The sequence below is a fragment of the Malus domestica genome, chromosome 05 (genome assembly GCF_042453785.1).
Source record: "Malus domestica chromosome 05, GDT2T_hap1".
In the NCBI taxonomy this organism is placed as follows: domain Eukaryota; kingdom Viridiplantae; phylum Streptophyta; class Magnoliopsida; order Rosales; family Rosaceae; genus Malus; species Malus domestica.
The window spans coordinates 46,569,565-46,593,777 of record NC_091665.1 but is presented as its reverse complement, the minus strand read 5'-3'; the positions used below and the strand labels follow the sequence as shown (position 1 = coordinate 46,593,777).

The 24,213-nt window shown below is 39.6% G+C and overlaps 1 protein-coding gene across 3 annotated transcripts; it reads right to left on the bottom strand.

Annotated features, from left to right (window-relative positions):
* Positions 1 to 5,663, bottom strand: LOC114825049 (BTB/POZ domain-containing protein At5g47800). Of its 3 annotated transcripts, none has more exons than XM_029103372.2 (7): positions 5,305 to 5,663; positions 3,621 to 3,692; positions 2,794 to 2,941; positions 2,508 to 2,577; positions 1,765 to 2,163; positions 908 to 1,645; positions 1 to 765 (listed from the first exon to the last, which is right to left on the bottom strand). In XM_029103372.2, the coding sequence occupies exons 3-7, from the start codon at positions 2,850 to 2,852 to the stop codon at positions 163 to 165; spliced, it is 1,869 nt and encodes a 622-aa protein (XP_028959205.1). In that variant the 5' UTR covers positions 2,853 to 2,941; positions 3,621 to 3,692; positions 5,305 to 5,663; the 3' UTR covers positions 1 to 162. The 3 variants fall into 3 exon arrangements, with proteins under 3 accessions (XP_028959205.1, XP_028959204.1, XP_070679007.1); XM_029103371.2 differs by having other exon boundaries at positions 5,205 to 5,562; XM_070822906.1 differs by lacking the exon at positions 5,305 to 5,663 and having other exon boundaries at positions 3,621 to 3,983.
* Between the last annotated feature and the right edge of the window lie 18,550 nt (positions 5,664 to 24,213).

Genomic DNA, 24,213 nt, shown 5'->3' with positions numbered 1-24,213 from the left:
TGACACAAATGGTGGACAGTACTCATCATAAGATAACATTGTTCAGAACTGAAACATTTTCTCCAATTCCAGAGGAATAAGGAACAAACAAAAAGAAAAACTTAATTACAAGAAGTTAGAAGTGCAATGGGAACGAGGATGAGATGTTCGTGTACGTTTTTGCTACCTATCTTTACCTTTGTCGCGGCCATGGTCCGGCCTACTTCCCCTTTGGATCATCTTCTTAGCGTCCAACTTGCTCCCTGCTCCTGCAGATCCAGATGCTCCTTCTCTTAGGATTTCCCTTCTGGTATTATGTCCTTGATGATCTACTTGTTGCGTTTCCGATCTGACACCTTTCCTTTCGTTTTCGACTGTTAACCTTCCGTCTGATCTTTTGTTTTGCATCTGCAGCAGCGCATAATCTCTCTTTCCAGTGGTACTACTACTGAATTTATCATGAACATTTGCTGCTCCAAATTTTACCTTATCATGACTATGACTATCTGATTCTCTGCTAGTTGGCACTGTTTGTTTCCCTGGCTCCTGGGACTGGGAGGGTGTAACCGGCAGTGGTTTATGTTTGCGACGATCAGGAGTTGCTGCTGCTGCCTTGGAGTTGGAATCTCTGTCTCTCTCTTGTTCAAAGAAGAGGACTTGCACAACAATCCTCAATGGTAGCCGCTCATTTTTCACAGCGTGAGCACGTACCTCAGGCGACAACTTCTGGCAGTCTAAAATGTGGCACAGGCGCTTCTTGTCTGCCTTGCTCAGATCCCCATGCTCCTGCTTATTAACACATAAGTTTCATCAATGAATTAGTCAATCAGCATTTAGTAATTAAATATACTTATGGATTCTAAATGGCAATGACATTCACTTCTTATATTTGCCTTTGTCGCAGCCATGGTCCGGCCTACTTACATACCTTCAGATAAATGTTAATAGCCTTGTAGATGCTGTCATGGTCTTCCCTTGCAATATCCGGCAAAGCTTCAGCCAGTGATACCACTTTTGAAACTGGCATGTTGACATCCTTGGCAACGACTTGAAGGTACGAATCAATGAGTTTCCCAACCTTTCTCATTGTTCCTAAAACCTGAGCGCTTCTGTTCAATTCAGAAGCAGCTGCAGGGGATTGTCTTCTCCATAGCACCAAGAAACTTTCTAACACTGCCAAAACCAAGTCAATATCGTAAAATTCTGGGTTAGCGGGAGAGTGTGAAGGAAAAATCAGGTCATCCACCGTTGCCTCTTCGAGTTGTAGACCGGACCTCCTTAACAATTCTGTCTTTGTCACTGGGGACACTCCCAAGTAATTGGCAATGACAATAAGCCTTAGCAAGAAACCAACAGAAACTGCTCCCTTGTCTTCGGGAATCATGTTCACAATGCTATCAACAATTCTTCGATTCTTTTCCATAAATTCCTCACCTGTTTGTGGAGGTGTTCTTGTGGTGTCTGGCAGCCAACGACAAGCATAGACGTGCAAGGCTTCCCCAATGAGCTGCGGTGGCAGCATAGACGTGGATCTAACAGCAGTAATTATACATCGAAACAGGTCTACATCAAGGTCTGATATATCCTCAGTCCACCAATCCTTTGGGACAGAATGATGTTGCTTTTTGGTGTAGCCAGGCCTGGTATAAGTGTAGGACCATGAAACCTGCAAATTAAGATTGACTAACCTTTCTTAGTTTGAGCAAATCAATAAGGAAGAATAAAATAAACCGATTGCTGACAGAAGAAGAAGAATAATAAATTTTTAAGTACGCATTATGCGACCTTTGCTGTAGGAGTATGGATTTTCTCAACAATTGAATCAATGCACTTTCTGATGATCCCAAGATTCTCAGACCACTCAGGAAACTTCACTGTAGTTTGTAGTGCAGCAATAGAGTCTTTCCAACCTTCAAGAATGCACGAATTGAAGAAAGCCTCAAGTTTCGGAACAAAATTTCCCTTCTCTACTGACTCAGTCATTCGGAGGAACTTAGCAGCACAAAATGCAGGTACAAAGTTATAGGCGCTGAGATTAATCATAATTCCGTAACAGAACTTAGCACACATTTCGAACGCATCTTCACCTCCTGGAATATCGTGAAGCTCTATGCTGATCTTTTCCGAATCACCAGAGTGAGAGCAAAGCCGTTGTAAGAGGCCAAATTTTGGAAGAAGTGGAAACTGCAGCTAACAAAAGCACAATTATCCCTTGACCAAGAGCAAGCACATCTATGTGTACATGCAGAAGAAGTGCCAGCTGTATTAGTCTGCTGTATGATTTTACAAAATTGGGAGAAATAGTGAAATGTTCATTCTTATTCAATGTTTTTCCTTTCCTTCATTTCTCCAGTACTACTATCACGCACTGAAGAACTTTTTTTTGCTTTAAAAACACTGAAAAATTCTACACAGGAATGCGGAGGAAGTACTGATCAGCAGAAAAATTGCACATCCGTGACTGCACGAGAAAATGAAATTGGTGCATTTCCACAAAACATTATTCCTTGTAAATGATCAGTTCATACCGTATGGAGAAGATAACTTATGTCGTTAATTTGTATGACAAAGTCGCTGGGTACATCTGAAATCACGGTCCTGCACACATAGTGAATGCAAAATCAGCTGAAATAAAATTGTTGTGAGGACAGCTCACAAATCAACAAATCAGTTTAATTAAAACCGAAGTGCACAAAGTAACAATTTCATTATGAACGTGAGCTGTGAGGACGTACTTGTGAGGATATTGATTCTATGCATAACCATTCAACCTCATCTATGGAAAAAAGGTGGGGAACAAGTCATAGCAAGTACCTGGTAGCATCTTCAGTGTAGAAGGTGTCCGGCTTGGTTCCAATTTTCATAAACTTCATTTTCAGATTAGTACTTCGCTTTTACAAGAGATGATAACAGGTTCTCCCTTCAAAATACTTGTGCAGCAACACACCCTTTTGGATGATTTCTGAAAGAGATTAGTTCAATTTCAGAACTAAACTAAATCATTCACTTCACTACCTATAAGCCTAAAAGAATGCTGTATATATGTGGAAAGAAGAAACATATATGGGTAATGCATTTTGGGAAAAGTATCTATTCATGCGTGATATAATTTTCCATATTAAGGGAACCAAACTGTAAATCGCAAAGGCTATATGGCAGGGAGATTTTAATTGACTAGCTAGCTAGAAATTCACCAGACAGACCAAAGCTATTTGTCTGATCGAATTATATCTCCATTATATACACAAATTTTATACCAAAAATAACATAAATATCTTGTTAATGAAGCTGAAACATTAACTAATTAGTAACAATTAGCATGTAGATGGTTGCAAATTATGAAAGTAGGAGGCTGGTTTTGATTGTCTCAGAAGCCGAACAAGGATGCAAGTTTGAATCGTCAAAATCCACAAATAAAGATATAATCATGGAAATTCTATATATATATATATATATATATATATATATATATATATATATATATCTCTCTCTCTCTCTCTCTCTCTCTCTCTCTTTCTCTCTCTCTCTATATATATACATATGAATTAATTGTGAAGTAGTAGGATTTATGGCCCTTAATTACAGAAATTTAAGAATATGAATTAAGTTGTGAAGTAGTAGAGTTTATGGCCCTTAATTACCTGATAATCATCTTTCGTCCAGCCAACAAGGTGTCAAGGATCCACGAACATCAGCATACATTGTTAATCAACCTGCAACTCCTCCAATTTATACATACATAAGATACAAATACATATATACACAACCCAAATAATTAGTTAAGGGATTTTTTCCTAAACTGCATTAATAATAATTAATAACAAGAAGTTAAAAACAAGTGGAATTAATTTTTGCTCTGAGAATAGTCAGACTCGATTAGTAGTGCATTGTGAACTTTCAAACTACTCTCATTCAACTTTCTTGTGTTGCCACAAGAACTAAGGATGCCATGCAAATCATTTTTTTAATATTTTGTATGCATAAACTTGTTTAATTTGGAAGTTACACCGTCCATGGATGTATTTGTATTAGTGGACGAGTTGGATTAATAATTGTGGTTGAAAATCATTTAATTATAAGAAGTGAAACACGGCCACATGGACTAGACACTGACTACAGATAATTGACAAGACGTATATTAATAATCAACTATATGCAGTACAGTGAGCAAGCAGGACATTAAGTTGTTTCTCTTGTATATAGCCTTGTGTGTGCCAATTTCTCACAGTATGATATATGATCCAACCCAACCCAAGCCCCAGACTCATGACTCGCATCGCATGACCTAGCTTACTTTTGGTCTGAATATCTATCCTTGAAAGAGTAACCATATATATACTGCTAATGCGGCACAACACGCAGTACTCTTATATTTTTCTTCCAATTAGCAGGCCAGAAGGAATATTACAAACATTTTTATATTAAAAAAAATTCAATATTAGTTCATATATATAGCAGAAAAGAGAAGCATCGATCGGAAGAAACGTTTGTTAATTAAAGGTAGATTAGCTATAACAACTTAGCTAGAACACCATAAACAATCTACTTTCTACTCATATAACCTTATGACGTCGATACATATAAACTATAATATATGAGTGTGCATGGCCTCTCAAGTTGTATGTGTGTATATTATACATACGAATATATACGTACTGGAGGGTGGAACCGTTTAGCTATTTAGGGACGCGCTCACTTTTGACATTGATAAAGAGCCCCTCCACAAGCTTCATATATATAAGATGGTTTTGTTCATTTCTTTTTGTCCATATATTCATCGAATTCAAAAAAAATTTGGCAACTTTTTGGCTGACTTGTAAATAATTGTTAAGGCTCTCCCGTCTTACAGTCTCCTTTGGACAGTGTATATTTATCCTTTAGCAAAGTAGGGCAGAATCTTTCTTTCATTGCTGAATAACAGAATGGAAAGACAACCAAGTTATTTACCTATATATGTATATATAATACATATACATATACGCATGAACTTATGAAGTTAATTATAACAGGATAGAGTTAACTTGCAAGCTAGAAGATTAAGTTTTATGTATGTCAAATAATCACACTCCAATTTCCCTCTATTTATACTAAATAGCATATATATCATTAACAATATTGAGTAGTAACTGGGACTAGGACGACTTAGCAACTGATATATATACAGGCCAATATTATTCCCAATGAACAGTAATTAAGAAATATAATGATCAAAAGAAGGTACGTACCGCAAGTAAACAATTGAGCTGAAGGAACGTTGAATTCCAAGGCAGCAACAGCAGCTAATTTATACAGTCGATCGGAAAAGAAGCAAAGTAATTTAATTACCTTCAAATGACTCCAAGTGATCGAGTGGACCGAACGATGGATTGGAGAGAGCAACTGTATAGATGCGCAGCCAAATTAGTAAATCCAATATTTAATACCTTCTGATGGGAAGCCACTCTAAGTACTAGCCAACGAGATGCAGCAACGTGAAATATAGAGAAGAGGGTAGTATACATGTCATGCATATAATCCCGAGAGAGAGAGAGAGAGAGGGGGGGGGGGGAAGAGTCTGAGAGACGACTGATAATTAGGGGTTTCTTTAGCTACCTAAGCTTACTAGCTAGAACAAGTACAACTGTGACCGCTGTGAGTGTGAGACACCAACGGGAGAGGGAGAGAGAGAGAGAGAGAGTCTGTCTGCAGTGCGTGTGTGGGATTGGTTGGGATTAGTCAACAGGGTAATGTATGAAAAGCGCATTATTCAGAATACATGCATCATGTGACATATATGCATTATATGTAATATATGATAAAGTGCTTGAATTATAAATAATGACAGAAAAAGCGGGATCAACCGGTCTCTTCTGGCGATGGAGCGAGCGCAGGCCAAAGTCAATGGAATTAGTGCTCTAACTCTGATTGAATTATTCAAATTAGAATTTGTTCGAGATATGTCAACAATCTATGATGAATTTGTATATGTTAATAAATAATAAAATTCGAACAGTGTATGAACAATGAAATAATATTTAACATAAATATTGAAGATCGAGGTTTGCGTACCGCAATGTCCTTGAAACATAAATTTCGCCCCTACTCAATGCTTGTAGTTCTACAGACGTCTGCTTCACTAGGATTCAATGATCAAGTCAGAATTCCAACACTGAAAAACTTGACTTTTGACGAATTTCTGTGTGGTTCTCTGATAAATGATATTTGTGATTGTAGAAGAAGAATGTTGATTTTCTATGTACTAAATATCATGCAGATGGATGTATATATAATATAATTATGCTTCATCGCAATAGGTATGAGGAAGGGATTCATCTATTGGGAGACATCTTCTCACAGGGGTGTTTTCTTTATGCGTTCTTTCACACTTTAGACTTCATCTCAAATAATGAATCTGTTAATAAAATAATAATTAATTAAATTCTAAATTAATTAAAAATAATTAATCAAATCCGAAAATAATTAATTAAAGTATTTAATTATTAGAGTCCGAGGCCCAAGGCCCATCTTTTGATAATTAATTATATATTAATTATCAATTAATTAGCACACCCCAAAGCCCAACTCCAAGGGTGAGTCCAATTTTATTCTCCAATGTCCATAACTCCAATAACTTTCAATAAAGGATAAAGCCTAATAAAGTGAAAGAATTTTATGATGGTGAGCAATGTGAGACAATGAAATTCTACTCAAAATTTCCAACATAATTGAACTAAATAATTACAAAAAAGCATGCAATGTATGCAAGAAGATTGCAAGTGGGAAGTGAGAAGGCCTTAAAGAAACAAAGTCAAAAAAAGCTCAAAAGAGTGCTCCTCCTGAAACATCATGTCCATCGCGTGGGACCAGATCATGACATCTTGCTGATTTCTCTTACTGCTTAAGGGAATTGGATCCCCTTCGGACCTTAGTGGCCGGAGTCTAGGAATCAAGCAATTTGAGCTACTCATTTGTGTGGAAAAGAAATCGAAGTTATTAGTTTGTGTGAGTTGAGCTAGCATAATAAGTTTGAGAATCATCAGATTTGATTTGTATGGTCCAAATTGTTTGATCTCTAGATTCCAGACACTAAGATACAGAACAAATCCAAATTCTTGATTAAGCATCCTCTGCCTAGCTTAAGTACTATAACCTCCTCTGCCTAGCTTAAGTACTATATATTATCTATATTCATCCCTCCGTTTCTTTTCTTTTTTTTGTTAAACATATTCATTTCTCCGTTGAAATTGAAATGAAAGAAAATAAAGCAATATCCCATTAATTAATTAATTGATTCCCAGTTTCCTATTTCCTCATCAACAATGATGCTTTTCCCCACTAAGGTAAAGGTATATTCTCCTTCATCTTCTAATCTAGGCTATCTAGCAATTGCAAAAGATACTTGGTTGGCTCCTCTTATTCTGCATGTGGGCCACGTGTGTCGTCCTCTACCGTTTGTTACATCTCTTGCACTCACAGTCACACTGATGGGATTGTCATGCCTCCCCATTGTCGGTTGCTTCCAGGGGCAGACGCAGACAAGTATTCTCTTCTCCCCCACTCTCAAGTCTCGAGTCTCCACCAACCAACCAACCATGCATCCTCATTTTAATTTCTAAATTGGGTAAATTATGGTTAGACTTCCTAAACTATCATCTTAGTTGAAATTGATCTTTTACATTATTTTTTTGGTAAATTAATCTCTGAACTATTTCAAATTAGTCAATTAATCTCTTGCCGTTAGATTACGGAATCAATTTTGTCAAATTCAAGAGTAAATTAGTCATTTCATCATCAGTTGTTACTTGTTAGTTATAACCACCAATAAAATTTTGACACATGGACACAAAATAAGTTCATAAATTCATTGGTAGTTATAGTTGACAATTAATAATTAACGAATGAAAGGCTAATTTTTCTTTGAATTTGACAAAATAGTAGATGGAATCTACCGACAAGGGGTCAATTGGCTGATTTCAAATATTTCAGGGGGTTAATTTACCAAAAAATAGTTCAGGGATCAATTTCAACTTGAGTAATAGTTCAAGGGGTCAAATGGCATTTTACCCTTCTTAATTTCTCTAGTTTATGCCCTACCAACACTTGGAAAATTTTCACATGCCCAGAATTTAAGAAGTATTGTACATATCATAATACAAGTAGAGAACAAAAAATATTTTTTTGTGTCATTTCCTTTATATTATAACACGTGAAATAGCTCCACCAACACAACATATGCAATATTTTGCATATATATTATATTAGGAGAATGTTAGGGAAACTATTTTTTTTTTTTTTTTGCCACACGATGTGGTGGTTGATGGTTGAACTTATTTTTTAATGATTTAAAGAAAGAACTTTGTTGATGCACAAAATCAGTGAGGACTTTGGTACAACAGAAAGTGTTAAGTTTGTAACATTCGCTAGATTGCTCCGGTCACTAGTGTGGATAAGTATGTAAATGGATAGGTACAGAGAAGCAAACACAAGATGTACGTGGTTCACCCAGATTGGCTACGTCCATAGAGTAGAGGAGTTCTCATTAATTGTGAAGGGTTTACACAAGTACATAGGTTCAAGCTCTCCTTTAGTGAGTACTAGTGAATGATTTAGTACAAATGACATTAGGAAATATTGTGAGAGAATGATCTCTATTTATATAAGAGAGTTTCTAGTTTTATTCTGACATTGACACGTGTCGTGTTGTGATTGGCTTTTGATGTTGACACGTGTTGCGCTATGATTGACTTCTGATGTCGATACGTTTCGCGCTGTGATTGGCCTCCTAGTTGGAGGGAAACTCTTCTGGGTCCTTGACGGTATAACGTTGACTGGTGCTCAGTAGTTTCGGGATTGGTCAAGTATGGTACAAACAAACTCAAACATCAATCACTACATTTATATAATTTACAACACCGACTATATTATATATACACTCACTCGTGTCCAATTATATATTATATTATGTTTGTTTGGGGGGGGGATTTGACTAATGGATCTTTTTGCCTAAGTTAATATCTCTGATAAAAGTGAGTGTTAAGGCTTGTATGCGTAGTCAAAAGCATACCAATGAAAGGTAGAGATAAGGTATTTATAGGAGGTGGTCGGCCATAGAATTAGGGTTTGCCCTACCCACGGTGGCTTCTAATTGGACAGGTGAATCATCTAAATGGATGAGAAAGGAATTATCAGGTAAGTATCCTTGATTGATAGTGATGAGGATTCCTTACTTGTTTGAGTTGTTCTTTAATCATAAATGTATTAAAGATGAGCTTGGCGATGTCGTAGACAGCTACACAAGTCTCCATAGATGTTGAACTGCGCCTGGGAGTATTTGTGTGTCCTGCCCATTTAATGAAGGCATTCTTGTCTTCTTCGGAAAAAAAATCAACGTGTCATCTTCAGGATCATTGTGAATATTTTATTTTCTATGAGGTTAAATGATCTAATGGCTCTTATTTAGATGTATAATTTTTATGTGCATTAGAGAAAGCCTTGTAAACCAATTGCATGAGATATTATATTACATACTCCAATTCTAAAGGCCTCGACCTCTGTGCTTTAAAGCATTACAGTGACATATATCGAGTTAAGATCTGTTGATGCACAAAATCAGTGAGGACTTTGGTATTACAGAAAGTGTTAAGTTTGTAACATTCGCTAGATTGCTCCGATCACTAGTGTGGATAAATATGTAAATGGATAGAGACAGGGAAGCAAACACAAGATGTACGTGGTTCACCCAGATTGGCTACGTTCACAGAGTATAGAGTAGAGGAGTTCTCATTAATTGTGAAGGGTTTACACAAGTACATAGGTTCAAGCTCTCCTTTAGTGAGTACTAGTGAATGATTTAGTACAAATGACATTAGGAAATATTGTGAGAGAATGATCTCTATTTATAGAAGAGAGTTTCTAGTTTTATTCTGACATTGACACGTGTCGTGTTGTGATTGGCTTCTGATGTTGACACGTGTCGCGCTATGATTGGCTTCTAATGTCGACACGTGTCGCGCTGTGATTGGCCTCCTGGTTGGAAAGAAACTCTTCTGGGTCCTTGACGGTATAACGTTGACCGGTGCTTAGTAGTTTCGGGATTGGTCAAGTATGGTACAAATAATGCTCCCCTAAGTTCCCGAGTGAGGGAAGCTCATCGGTTGGGGACTTGCAAGATCCAAACCATTGAGTAATCACGAAACTTCTAAGTACCGAAGTGTGGTATCATTTTCACTTACCTTATCTGTCTCATATGTAGATGTGGCATCTTCTCTGGAAGTACTTTTCCTTCATCCAAGCGTGGTATCTTTAACTGATGAAGATGCACAAGGATATGTATCAATTTCACTTGAAGCTTACTTGTAGTTTCGGACTTGGTCAAGTGCGATACAAACCCTATAATAGAAGTCCCCCAAGTCGCCGAGCTAGGAGATTTGCCGAAAGAGGTAATAGACAAGGTAATCAATCAGACTTCTAAGCAAGCAACCTGGATCGGAGATTCGACTTCGGCTTCCGGTTGATTGTTCTTATTCTCCTTGTGTCGTAAACACCAACAAGGATAAGGACAAGCAAATAGAGAAGATATGATATGAGATACTTTTACTTTTGAAGAAGTAACTTTCCACAGGCTTATTCTTGAACTGAGCTGGAGGGTTTTCTAGTTTCCTCCAAAGTATAAGGCCGACTCAAGAATTTGAGGGTCAAAACAAGTCAATCAAATCTAGAGTACGTTCGACCCTGATGATATGGGATACTTTTGCTGTTGACAAAGTAGTGGATGTATCGGCATATGTTCTGTTACGCTTGTCTTCACATGCTTCCTTGTATCCTTCTCACTTGCCCTATCTGTTCCTCAGGCAGATGTGGTATCTTCTCTGGAAGCATAATATGTTGAAGATGAGTACTTGAGAGCAATGCCAGGTAAGTAATCAGGCAAGGGGTTCCAGGTAGTCAGTTCCTGACTGGAAGCTTGATTCCAAGTGCTGACTGATTGCTCTCTTTCTCCTTGTCTTGTAGGTAAGAACAAGGCCAAAGGAAAAGAAAAAGCATGATATGGATACTCTTACTTTTAACCCTGATGATATGAGATACTCTTTCTCTGGTATGGCTTGTTTGTAGAGGTATCATCGGGGGGGGGGAAGAAGCTGAGTATTTCAAGAGACTCTGCTGAGAGTGCCTTTTCGGATGTGAAGAAAAGTTGAGCATTTTTTTTATTTGCAGGTCTGCCTGACTGTGGAGGATAGAGGTCGACATATATAGGAGTCTCTCTAACAACAAGCAGTAGTGTTATTCCTTTACCCTTCTTGGTCACATCAATGTAGTGGGAGCTACAAGCTTCATGTGTTTTAACTTTGTTAGAGCACTTTGAAAAAGTGATATGTGGTATCTGGAAATCTGGCTCTCGAAGTTTGGAGAGCGGTGCCTTTTTTGTTGTCGAACAAGCAATCTTGTCGAGGATCTGGCTCTCGAGATTCAGAGAACGGTGCCTTTTCGATTTTTGAGAAAACAATCATGTTGGGAGTCTGACTCTTGAGATTCAAATAGCAGTGTCTCTTCGATTTTTGAGAAAGTAATCCTGTTGAGAGTTTGGTTCTCGAGATTCGGAGGGCGGTGCCTCTTCGATTTTTGAGCACGTAATCTTATTGGGAGTCTGGCTCTCGAGATTCGGAAAGCGGTGCCTTTTCAATTTTTGAGCAAGCAATCTTGTTGGGAGTGTTTTCTCGAATGTGAGTAAAGGTTGGGCATTTTTGCCAGTCTGCCTTGCCACGGAGCAAGGAGGTTGACACACATTGGGACTTTCTAGTTATCAAGCAGTGATGTTGTTCCTTTACCCTTGTGGGTAATAGTAGGGTAGCTGGACTTTCAAAATTTATATGTCTAAACTTTGTCAGAGATCTTTGGCAAAGTTAACTGTGGTACCCGAGGAGCTGATGTTGCGTGTGGAAAATAGTGCCTCTTCGATTTTTAAACCAACGGTCCTGTTACCCTTTTTTTTATAAGGGCACCAATTGTGTGCAAGAAGTACATTCAGAGAGTTATTGCTTGTAGGAATTTTCCCCTTACTTCAAAGATTTATTGCACCTCATTTCTCCTTCATCATTTCTGAGAATGTATGGCCCATCCGACTGTCGTTTTGACTTGAACTTTGGTGAAGAGGCAGCCATGCCTTCTCAAGACAACATATGACGCTCATCCTTCTTATCCCCAACTGGTCCTCTTACTGTTGGGGACTCTATGATGAAGAATGATATGACCGCTGCGGTGGTGACCAGGAACCTTCTCACTTTCAAAGATAACAGACTGCTTTCTAAACGGTCTGATGAGTTGGCTGTTAAGGATTCTCTGGCTCTCAGTGTTTAGTGTGCAGGTTCTGTGTCTAATATGGCCCAACGCCTATTTGCTCAAACCCGCCAAGTTGAATCATTGGCGGTTGAAGTGATAAGTCTCAAATAGGAGATCAAATGGCTCAAGCATGAGAATAAACAGTTGCACAGGCTCACACATGACTATGCTACAAACATGAAAAGGAAGCTCGACCAGCTGCAAGAATCTGATGGTCAGATTTTACTTGATCATCAGAGGTTTGTGGGTTTGTTCCAAATGCATTTATTGTCTTGATCTTCTGGGGCTGTACCGCGTAATGAAACTCCAAATGATCAACCTTCGGTGCCTCCTTCTTCCAGGGTTCTGCCTAGTACTGAGGCTTCGAATAATCACCCTCTGGTGCCTCCTCTTTTTTAGGCTCTGCTGACTGCTGAGACTTCTCCTGAGCAACCTTTGTGAAAGCTCCATCTTGTTTGTTTATTTTGATTCATGTATATGTACATATTTGTAACTTATCGGAGATATCAATAAACAAGCTTTTCTTCATTTCAACGTATTGTGTTAAATACACCAAGGCTTTCTTCACTAAGTTTTTTGAATTTTTCCTTTTATTGAAGTTTGTATGTTGAAGCTTTGTGAGTGAAGCATGTAGGTTGAGGTAGTGCTCCCTTAATTTCCCGAGTAAGGAAAACTTCTCGGTTGGAGACTTGAAAAAATCCAAGTCACTGAGTGGTCGTGAAACTTCCGAGTATCAAGGTGCAGTAGCATATGATAGGAGTCCCCCAGGTCTCCGGTCGAGGGAGTTGACGAATAAGGTGTCTTGCTAGTAGCCAAGTTTCCAAAGTAACAAAATTTCACCATTTTCCTTACTAAGTGGTAGCCTAAAACTCCTCATTCATATATATTTGTTATGAAGTTGTTAGGCCTAAGTAAGAAGAGGCCAAGGCTTTTTTTTTTTTTTTTTTTTTTGAATTTTCAAATTTTCAAATTTCCGAATTTTCAAATTTTCAAATTTCCGAATTTCTGAATTTTCGAATTTCTGAATTTTTGAATTTTTGAATTTTTGAATATATATATACATATATATATATATATTAAGCTTTATAGGTGAAGCTTTGAGGTTGAAGTTTTTGTAGGTGAAGCTTTTATGGGTCAAGCTTTTGTGGGTCAAGCTTTTGTAGGTGAAGCTTTGAAGCTGAAGCTTTTGTTGGGTACCATAAATTGATTTTGCTTCACACTATCTTGATCAAGATAGTGTGAAGCTTTTGAGAATTTGTAGTTGTCCTCCATTGATGAAGCTTTTGCTGGTGAAGCTTTTGTAGGTGAAGCTTTTGTGAGTAAAGCTTTTGTGTTGAAGTTTTTGTAGGTGAAACTTTGGAGTTGAAGCTTTGTAGGTGAAGCTTTAAAGTTGAAGCTTTTGTTGGGTACTATAAATTGATTTTGCTTCACACTATCTTGATCAAGATAGTGTGAAGTTTTTGAGAATTTGTAGTTGTTCTCCATTGATGAAGCTTTTGTTGGTGAAGCTTTTGTGTTGAAGCTTTGTAGGTGAAGCTTTAGAGTTGAAGCTTTGTAGGTGAAGCTTTGAAGTTAAAGTTTTTGTTGGGTACCATAAATTGGTTTTGCTTCACACTGTCTTGATCAATAGTGTGTGAAGCTTTTGAGAATTGTGGTTGGCCTCCATTGATGAAGCTCTTGTTGGCACCATAAATTGGTTTTGCTTCACACTGTCTTGATCAAGAGTGTGTGAAGCTTTTGAGAATTGTGGTTGAACTCATTTGATAAAGCTCTTGTTGGCACCATAAATTGGTTTTGCTTCACACTGTCTTGATCAAAAGTGTGTGAAGCTTTCTACGAGTTGTAGTGTTTGCATTGTTATAGAGGGGAAATGTCTAAAGCAGATGCAAGAAGGCTGAATAGCTTGATCTTCGTATGTCATGCATTGAAGTTGTTATTGGCTTGCAATAAGACTTTGTTGGTGACTATAACTCTTGTTGGGCATAAGTGTTCCCCTAGTCGAGTTGTCAAGCTTGAGAGTTTTTGATTATTTGTGAATGCTAGAAGTTCATATGTACAAGTTGTACCATTCGTCTTCTGGTAGGTGGAATGAATGGTGAGTTTCTTTCATCACTTGGTTTGTGGTACGAAGGTGAGTTCCTTCATCACCTTTCATCACATTTCATCACCTGGTTGGTGGCACAATGATGAGTTCCTTCTTCACCTAGTTGGTGGCATGAGTGGCAAGTTGCCAAATGATATTAGAGTATGGGTTGTACATTTCATCACCTGGTTGGTGGCATGAAGGAGAGTACAAGTTGTACATTTCATCACCTGGTTGGTGACATGAAGATGAGTTCCTTCTTTACATTTCATCACCTGGTTGGTGAGAATAAGGGCAAGGTGTCTAGGCACATTGTAGTAAGTGTCGAATGACACAAAGTATGTTGAACCCTTTCAAAGCACAGTTGGCTTATGTATGAATGTATTGGAGTGTATGATTGAACGAATATACTGTGAAACTGTTCGTTTATTTGTATAGTCTTGTTGACATATACTTAGACTTTGTTTCATGTTGGAAGCATTCATGTTGAAGCTTTGAACCCGAGTGTTTCATTGCTAGAAATGTAAGAGGATTAGGACCGAGTTGTCTAAATCACCTCTTTATTGAATTCATGCAAATAGTCTTCGTTACATAGGATGCCGAACGGCTGAAGCTTAACACTTGTACAATGTGAGTTTACTTGTAATAGTACTTCAAGTTATCAGCATTTTATGGATGGCCAAGAGTCTTGCCATCGGAGCTTTTAAGCTTATAGGAGCCAGGGCGACTGATGCCAACAACTTCAAACGGTCCATCCCAGTTTGGACCAAGTGTTCCTCCATTCGGGACTTTGTCGCAGAGTAATCTTTTCTTCAATACCCAGTCCCCCACTTTGAAAGAACGAGGTTTGACGCTTGAGTCATAGTAGTTGGAGATGTGCTGCTGGTAGGCGACATTCCTCAAGTGAGCCTGGTTTCTATGTTCCTCGACTAGATCTAAGTTGAGGGTAAGTTGTTTGTCATTTTCACTTTGCATGTAGTTTTAGACTCGGAACATTACTTGCTCAAGCTCAACTGGGACAACTGCCTATGTACCAAAAGCAAGTGAGAATGGGGTCCGATACGAAGTGCGGTATGACCAAAGAACTTAGGGTACAAATTCTGGCTAACAACCTTTAGCCTTATCCAAGCTAGTTTTCAAAGTTCGCTTGATTATTTTGTTGATGGCTTTAACTTGTCCATTAGAATGGGGATGAGCTGGGAAAGCAAAACATAAGTTGATGTTGAACTTAGAGCAAAACATCCTGAACTTATTGTTGTCGAACTGTCACCTGTTGTCAGTGACTATCGCATTGGGAATGCCGAATCTGCAAAGGATGTTCTTCCATACGAAGTCTTCTATTTTTGCCTCAGTAATGGTTGCCAAGGGTTCTACTTCGGCCCACTTTGTGAAGTAGTCAACTACAACGATTGCATAGCGAACCTTGCCCTTCCCTGCAGGTATTGGGTCGATCAAATCAAGTCCCCATTAGGCGAATAGCCAAGGGCTAATCATATGAGTGAGCGGCTCAGGAGGGGAGTGAATAATAGTTGCGTAGCGTTGACACTTATCACATGAGCGGGATATTCTGATGGCATCTTGATAGAGTGTTGGCCAGTAATATCCTTAACGAAAAGCCTTGTGTGATAGGGATCGAGATCCAGCATGATCTCCGCAGACTCCTTCATGTATTTCCCGAATGACAGTTTCCGCCTCTGCGGGCATAAGGCATCTTAGGTATGGTAGGTTAAAACCCCGCTTGTAGAGTTGGTCATTAATGATGAAATAACGGGTAGCCTTGTATCGAATCTGCTTAGCTTGGACTTTGTCATTTGGAAGGGTGCCATAAGTAAGGAATCTATAAATCGGGGTAATCCAACTATCCCCCTGTTGTAAGTTGCACACTTCCGCAGCCATGGTGCTTGGTGCTGCAAACAATTCGACCTAAATTTCTCTCAATCTTGTCTTCCACCGCTGAGGCGAGGCGAGTCAAAGCATCTGCATGATTGTTTGCCGCTCGAGGAAATTGGGTGATCTGGTAGTGGAAGTGTTTGAGCAACAATTGTGTTTGTGCCAGATATGTTGCCATGGAGTTATCCTTAGCGTCAAAGTTGTTGGTGACCTGGTTAACCACCAATTGGGAGTCACTGAAGATATCAATTCGTTTAACCCCAATGTGTTTGGCCAAACGTAAGCCTGCTACGAGGGCTTCATATTTAGCCTCATTGTTCGACGCCTTGAATTTGAAACGAAGAGCATACTCCATCGCCACTTTGTCAGGGGTCGTAAGCACTAGTCCTGCTCCACAACCCTGTTGGTTGGATGAGCCATCAACATATAGACTCTATGTTGGGGTTGTTGGTTATATTTTCTAAGCTTCCGAGGGTAATGAAACCACTTCTTTAGCCATAGAAACAATGTCAATATGATATGTGAAGTCGGCGATGAAGTATGCCACTGCTTGGCCCTTCTCAGCTGGCTTTGGTTGGTAGGAGATGTCAAACTCACCCAATTCTATCGCCCATTTGATCATTCGCCCATAAGTGTCAGAACTTTGAAGTATCTGTCGAATATGATGATTGGTAAGCACGATGATGGAGTGTGCTTGAAAGTAAGGGCGAAGTTTTCGAGCAGACATGACCAATGCTAGAGCCAATTTCTCAATGTTGGAGTATCGTGTCTCTGCATCTTGTAAGGCCTTGCTAGCGTAGTAGATAGGCCGTTCGACATTACCATCATTTCGAATGAGAACGAAACTTACTGCTAAAGCCGATACCAACAGATAGATAATGAGAGTGTCACCAATCTTAGGTTTGAAGAGTAGATGGGCTTTACTCATGTAATCTTTGAGGTTCTTGGATGCCTCAGCACATTCATCAGTCCATGTAATGTACTTCTTACTTCCTTTAAGTGATTTGAAGAAAAGAGCACATCTGTCTGTGGCCTTAAAGATGAACCTAGTTAAGGCTGCCACCTTGCCAGTAAGGCTCTGGATGTCTTTTGAAGTTACCGGTTCCTTCATGTCGATGATTGCTTTGATCTTCTCGAGATTAGCCTCAATGCCTCGTTGGCTTATCATGAAGCCTAAGAATTTGCCAGAGCCTACGCCGAAGGCACATTTGTTGGGGTTCAACCTCATTCGATACCTCTTCAGAATGGTGAAAGTTTCAGATAGGTTGGTGATGTGTTGGTCAGCATGTTTGCTCTTGATTAGCATATCATCAACGTAAACTTCCATGTTCTTCCCAATCTGTTCGGCGAACATTGAATTAACCAGTATCTGATAAGTTGTTCCTGCATTCTATAGGCTGAAGGGCATGACTTTATAGCAATATAGTCCCCTGTCAGTAGTGAAGGCTGTGTTTTCTTGGTCCGGAAGGTTTATGAAGATTTTGTTGTATCCTGAGTAAGCATCCATGAAGCTTAGAAGTTCACACCCTGCCGTATAGTCTATAAGTTTGTCTATGAGAGGAAGAGAACAGTTATCCTTCGGGCATCCTTTGTTTAGGTCGGTGTAATCAACACGCATTCTCCACAAGACCTTTTGGAGCAAGAAACTTTCCTTGGTTGGATTCTTCTTAACAAGGATAACATTTGCTACCCACATTGGATAATTGACTTCGCGAACGAAGCCTATGCCTTTGAATTTTTCAACTTCTGCCTTCATTGCCTTGTATCGTTCAACGTCATAAAATCTTCGCTTCTGTCTCACTGGCTTGGTCTTGGGGTCAATACTTAAGCGATGACAGATGATATCGGGAGAAATGCCTGGCATATCCTCGTATGACTAGGCGAAAACCTCAGTGTTCTCTTGCAAAAAAGAGATCAATGCCAACCGAATGGGTGGTGACAAGATGGTGCCAATCTTCACCATGTGATCCGGATAATCTTTTGAGATAGAGACCTTCTCCAACTCTTCAGCAGGTTATGCTTGCTGGGTGAAAGAGTCATCTCGATGATCGTCAGGTTGACTGTTGCCACCGTGAAGATCCAAGTTAGCTTCGTCTGGGCTGGTCTTTATGACTTGGTCATGTATAGAAAGGGTTTCCTTGGGCACAAGCAGGTGTTGTTGCTTGACCAAAGTGTTGTAACATGATCGTGCACTAAGTTAATCTCCTCTGATGTAACCATTGCCATAGGGGGTTGGAAATTTCATCAACAACATATGTGTGGATACCATAGCCTTGAGATCATTGATGCCTGTGCGTCCGAAGATGACATTGTATGCCGTTGGGCAATCAACCACCAGGAAGTTAGTGGTAATGGTAGCTGTGTAATGGCATGTACCGATGGTGAAAGGTAAGTGTATGCTCCTCAAAGGTTGCACGATATCACCGGAGAAGCTTATCAGAAGAGAAATTGAGCGATTGAGCAAGTGTTCAGCTACATTAAGTGCCCTAAAAGCTTCAGCAAACATGATATTGACCGAAGCCCCCGTGTCTACCAGGATTCGTCGTACTTCAAAGTTGGCTATGTGAGCTTCCACGATCAGTAGGTCGTTGTGAGGGTAGATGATACATCTTTCTTCCTCATGGTAGAAACATATTGGATCCCAGTTAGGCTTTTGATACTTACCTCCCCTGATGTTTTCCACTTGAAACACTTGGTAGCCAGACTTTAAAGCTCGTTCACTATTTTTCATGGCCCTGTTAGAAGATTTAGATATGGGTGTGCCACCACTTATGGAATATATCACATTCACCTGGCGTTGGTTACAGTTACCTCTTGGAGGGTGAAAGAGGAATTGATTAATTTTTCCTTCACGTGCCAAAGCTTCAATATGATCACGAAGGGTGATACACTTCTCGCCGTCATGGCCGTTATGCTCGTGGTAGCAACAAAACGTGCCCGTGTTCTTCGTGGGCTTGTAATCCAGGTGCCTTGGCTTTGGCTTCGGTATCAGGTGTGCTATGGTGAGGTAAATGGCCACGCATGTGGCGTTCAAATGTGTGTATGCCTCATACCTCGGGGTAGGGGCTGTCCTGACACATGCTTAACCACTATGTTGACTGCCTAAGGTTGGGGATTATCATGGCGATACCCTTGGTTATCGCGGTAATGTCTCTTACTCTTTTTACTAAAATGAGACTGGTGAGGATGGAAATCTTTCTTTTTGCCCTGAGATTGATATGTCTGTTGACTTGGCAAAGTATTAAGTAAGGCAAGGGGATGCACCGCTGCCGTTTGGAAGGTCGAGGTCTTCTTATTTGGTTGGATCTGGCTTCCACTCCCTACTTGTTGATAAAGGGTGGCTGTGGGTGGTTTCCCTTGATATGTCCTTGCCTCGACGAAGGCATGGTTGTAAACCTATGCCATCACCTCAGAGTAAGTCTTCCAAGTGTTGGCATTGATCATGTGCTTGAAGAAACAATCACGTAGGCCTGCCGTGAATACCTTGAAGGCAGTCTTGTCATCTGCTTAAGCGCAACGAGAATACTCATGGCTGAAACGACCGGCATACTCTCGTAGTGACTCGTCCGGCTTCTGGTGAATAGTGTACAAGTCATCTACAAAATGCAAGCGATCGGTCTGGAAGATGTGTTGAGAGACAAACAGTTTCTTCAGTTCCTCAAATGAGTCTACTGTTTTAGGTGGAAGACGGCAATACCAGTTTAGAGCTCCGCCAAAGAGGGTGGAGAGGAAGAGAAGATATCGCTCTTCGTCGGTGCATCTGATATGCCATGGTGGACTCAAAGAGATTAAGGTGTTCAATTGGGTCATCCCTTCCAGTATAGAGTTGTAAACCAAGCTTTTGTTTTGTCTTTACTTGAAGGAGGGTGTTGAGGATCCTCATTGTGAGAGGGTCAGGCCTGGGTTGGTTCCAGTCAGGTATATTGGCCTGACGTTCGGCCTTCAACTTGTTTACTTCCTCAAAGAGCTGTAGGACAAGGGGGTCCTGAGTGGAGTCATGTACCATTGCGATTTTCTTTCGTAAGTCTCCATCGCCTCTTAGAAGTAGGAAAGTTCGAGCAAGGGCGTGTGATTTTTTCTTGGACTCGCCGTACTGACTTCTAGGGCGAGTCTGTAGGAATACCTCAGAGTCCCCTGTACCTTCATGTTCCTCTGGGACCTGTCATTCTTTCCCTAGATTGGCAGCTGGCCTGGGTCATGGGAGGGGACCGAGTCTTTCAGAAACCCTTGGGTCATTGATCTTTGAGCATATGTGGAGGGGATTCTATCGACGTTGCTTTAGGAAGTCTCGACAGTCACGATAAACGGCTTTTGATCCTTCCAACCCTTCTGCAATGAGGTGTCTTCCTCCACTTCTCCTGCTTCGGGTCGAAGCAGCTGGGTTGAGAGAAGTCTCATGTTGATAAATGTTTTGATGATTAGCTCGCTCCTCATCAGGGATACCCATGTCGAAGGAAGGTGACCCTCCGTGTTAGGGGGCACCCAGATGATGGTTGATGTCTACAGGGGTAACGAGCTCGCGTGTTTGAGTACGCCTAGTTTCGTGAAGCTTCTCATACTGCTCTTAGAGGACCTCATTTTTCATTGCTATCTTGTTGTTCTGAGCTTCTAACTCATCGACTTTAGCTTGAAGAGCAACCCTTTTTCCTTCCTTTTTTCGTTGCTTCGCACCAGGTGCGATGGGGGTGTCATTCTATGTGCTGTGGCTTCCTTCGCTCTCCATGTTGGAGAGGGATGCATGGTCAAAAGAGAGTGTACGAATGGTGGAAACTAGCTTGATAAAGCTGAAGAGAATGGGAATAAGTGTCGTTCCCACAGACGGCGCCAAATGTTGATGCACAAAATCAGTGAGGACATTGGTACAACAGAAAGTGTTAAGTTTGTAACCTTCGCTAGATTGCTCCGGTCACTAGTGTGGATAAGTATGTAAATTGATAGGGACAGGGAAGCAAACACAAGATGTACGCGGTTCACCCAGATTGGCTACGTCCACGGAGTAGAGAAGTTCTCATTAATTGTGAAGGGTTTACACAAGTACATAGGTTCAAGCTCTCCTTTAGTGAGTACTAGTGAATGATTTAGTACAAATGACATTAGGAAATATTGTGAGAGAATGATCTCTATTTATAGAAGAGAGTTTCTAGTTTCATTTTGACATTGACACGTGTTGTGTTGTGATTGGCTTCTAATGTTGACACGTGTCGCGCTATGATTGGCTTCTGATGTCGACACATGTCGCGCTGTGATTGGCCTCCTGGTTTGAGGGAAACTCTTCTAGGTCCTTGACGGTATAACGTTAACCGGTACTCAGTGGTTTCAGGATTGGTCAAGTATGGTACAAACAAGATCTTACATCCGTTAAATAATTTGTTAAACTAAGATGAGGTGGTAAATATGAGGCCCACATTTTTAATGACGTAGATGCCAACTTTGCATTATGTGAATAAAACAAAATGCTTAGTTATTAGAAAGAAAAAAAAAATTGAAGTTAAAACTAATCTAAAACAAACTTTACAATAACAAAAAGGGGACACACTACAGTTTAGTGGCTTTCCTTTAATTTGTGAGTGAAAAATCTTATGTTCGCTTTTTGCCAAAAACAAATTTAAATCACATTATTGCCAACTCATTGTGAGGCACAGCTTCCTCCTTACCCGAACCCCAAAAGATATATAATATCGTTTGTTAAAAAAAATACAATAACAAAAAGTGGCTCCTCTTTCTCTTCTCCAACACCGCCTTCTCTTCTCCGACATATCACCTTCAACCCTTCTGAGTTTTATTCTTGTTTTCTCCTACAGATCTCAAATTCTATACAGAGGCAGTCTATCTGATCGATTGTCACAATTATATTAGACTTTATATATTTCATAAACAACTAAACACACTAACCTAAAAAAATCTATAAATTATGCTCAATTGATAAAGTACTCGAAGTCAACATGGCATGTAGGAAAGATGAACCATCTTTGACAGAATCGTGCGGAATAGACTCAACCATGGACTTCTCCTTCAGTGGAAATCATATTGGAATCTTTTTTAATAATATGTTAGTTAACCAAAGTCTTCTGCACACTCAACACTCATTTATACTCGAACTAATGAGGTGTTCATATGAGTTTCTGTGTGATATGAGCAAGGACCTTAGGCTTGTATTTATATAGACTTAACCCTAATGAATCTTCCACTGATAATGTCATTAGGAATCCTTCCAGTCTAAGGATAATTGATACACCAAATCTCATTCCAAATAGGATAGAATTAGGAGTCCTTATTCCCCAAGGAAATCCGAAATATATTAACTTTACTTGGGGTACAAGCTATAACTATTAACTAAATCCTAATCTTATTTATATTCCAAGTAATCTTTAAATTAACTGTGTAGACCTATTAACCATTGGATTATGATCCAACGTCCAACAAATTATACTATAAGGATGAAGATAAATCTATATTATCAGCAGGAGTGAGTTTCTTTTTAACTAGATTTGTTGCAGAATTAAAAAAAAAAAGTGAAGGTCTTGCCAACGGCGATAAGGAGTGTGGTCGTTGGAATATGTAACGTACTCTAAGAGGCTTTGGGTATGCTGTCCCGAAAATGGTGTCTCCTTCATGTCTATTTCTTTATTTATTTGACACGTGTACTACCACTTAACTCTAACCTAACTCTGTTAACTTTTACAAAACTGTAAAATTAAAGGCACCAGAGCTGATGAAACCTTTCAGCATCTTAAAAAACCCTTCAACATCCTCCCCCAATCTATCATCGCAGCCACTAACCACGACCTCTCCACCATGCATTTCGGCCATGAGATGGATCGATTATATTAGATATTCTCTATCGATCACCATAGCCACCAACCCCAACCCTTTAACATCCTCCCCCAATTGATCTATATGATGTTCTCAAATTTCAAACTTCACACATTGTTTGCCGCTGTGAGGAGCAGCATCAGCGGCGATGGGGTGGTGTCACTGGTGTGGTTGCAGTGGTCGGCGACGATAGGTTGTGTGGTTGCAGTGGTCATCGGCAAGGGGATTATGTAGTTGCAGTGGATAGTTATCGAATGTGTTTTTATTTTCTTTAATTTTTAATTCTTCAATTAGTTTATAAAAAATTAACAATGTTAACATTGGTGTTAAATTAACAGACAAATGTCAAAAAATTAAGAATGAAAAACAAATGAGACATCAAATTCGAGACAACAGATCCCTGGCCACTCTAAGACTCTACCGTGACTAAATAGAGAAAAGTGACGGGGTTGAGAGTAATATCTTTGGAGCAAGAATGATCTGAAGAAGGTATGGCTGTAGCTGGCTGGGGGGGGGGGGGGGTGGGGTGGTTGGGGTTAGGGAAGGGTTGGTGGAGAATGGAGTTGAAGATGAGAATAGTGGTAGGAAGTGGGGCCCGTAGATTATTGACAGCCACATCAAAAAAATAAAATAATTAGACTCGTAGTTGCCGTACCAGTATTTTTAACGGTTAAATTGATGAATTAATTAACGAATATATGACAGAATCAAACTATAAGTTTGTGTATGATATTATAACATTTTAAAAAATAAATGTAAAGTTACAATTGCACTCAAATTTAAAAGTGCAAAATATAATGTACCTACATAATCTCATGTAAGCAGATTAGACAGCGCAGGGCCCAACCATATATCCCTAAAATCTCTTCATGTGAAATGAAGATGGATGGGCTAACTGCTAATTATTCGTCAAAGACCCACCAATTATATTACGACAGGGAGGCTAAGCTTAGTAGATATGTGATATCATCAGTAAAGTTAAAGATAGGGAGATTAAGGCACGTAGATTACCTTCCACACTCTGCTTTTGATTGATCAGATATTGTTATAATTGCCCAAGTTATCCGAAACTAATCTTTTTCTTGTTTAATTAATTATCTAATTACCATGTTAATACATGGCCCCCTCAGTCC

Coding starts and splice junctions, on each gene's coding strand:
- LOC114825049 (XM_029103372.2), bottom strand. CDS start 2,852: ATGAAGTTTATGAAAATTGGAACCAAGCCGGACACCTTCTACACTGAA. Junction 2,164..2,507: donor TAAGTTATCTTCTCCATACG/GTATGAACTGAT, acceptor TGTTAGCTGCAG/TTTCCACTTCTTCCAAAATT. Junction 766..907: donor CTATTAACATTTATCTGAAG/GTATGTAAGTAG, acceptor GTTAATAAGCAG/GAGCATGGGGATCTGAGCAA.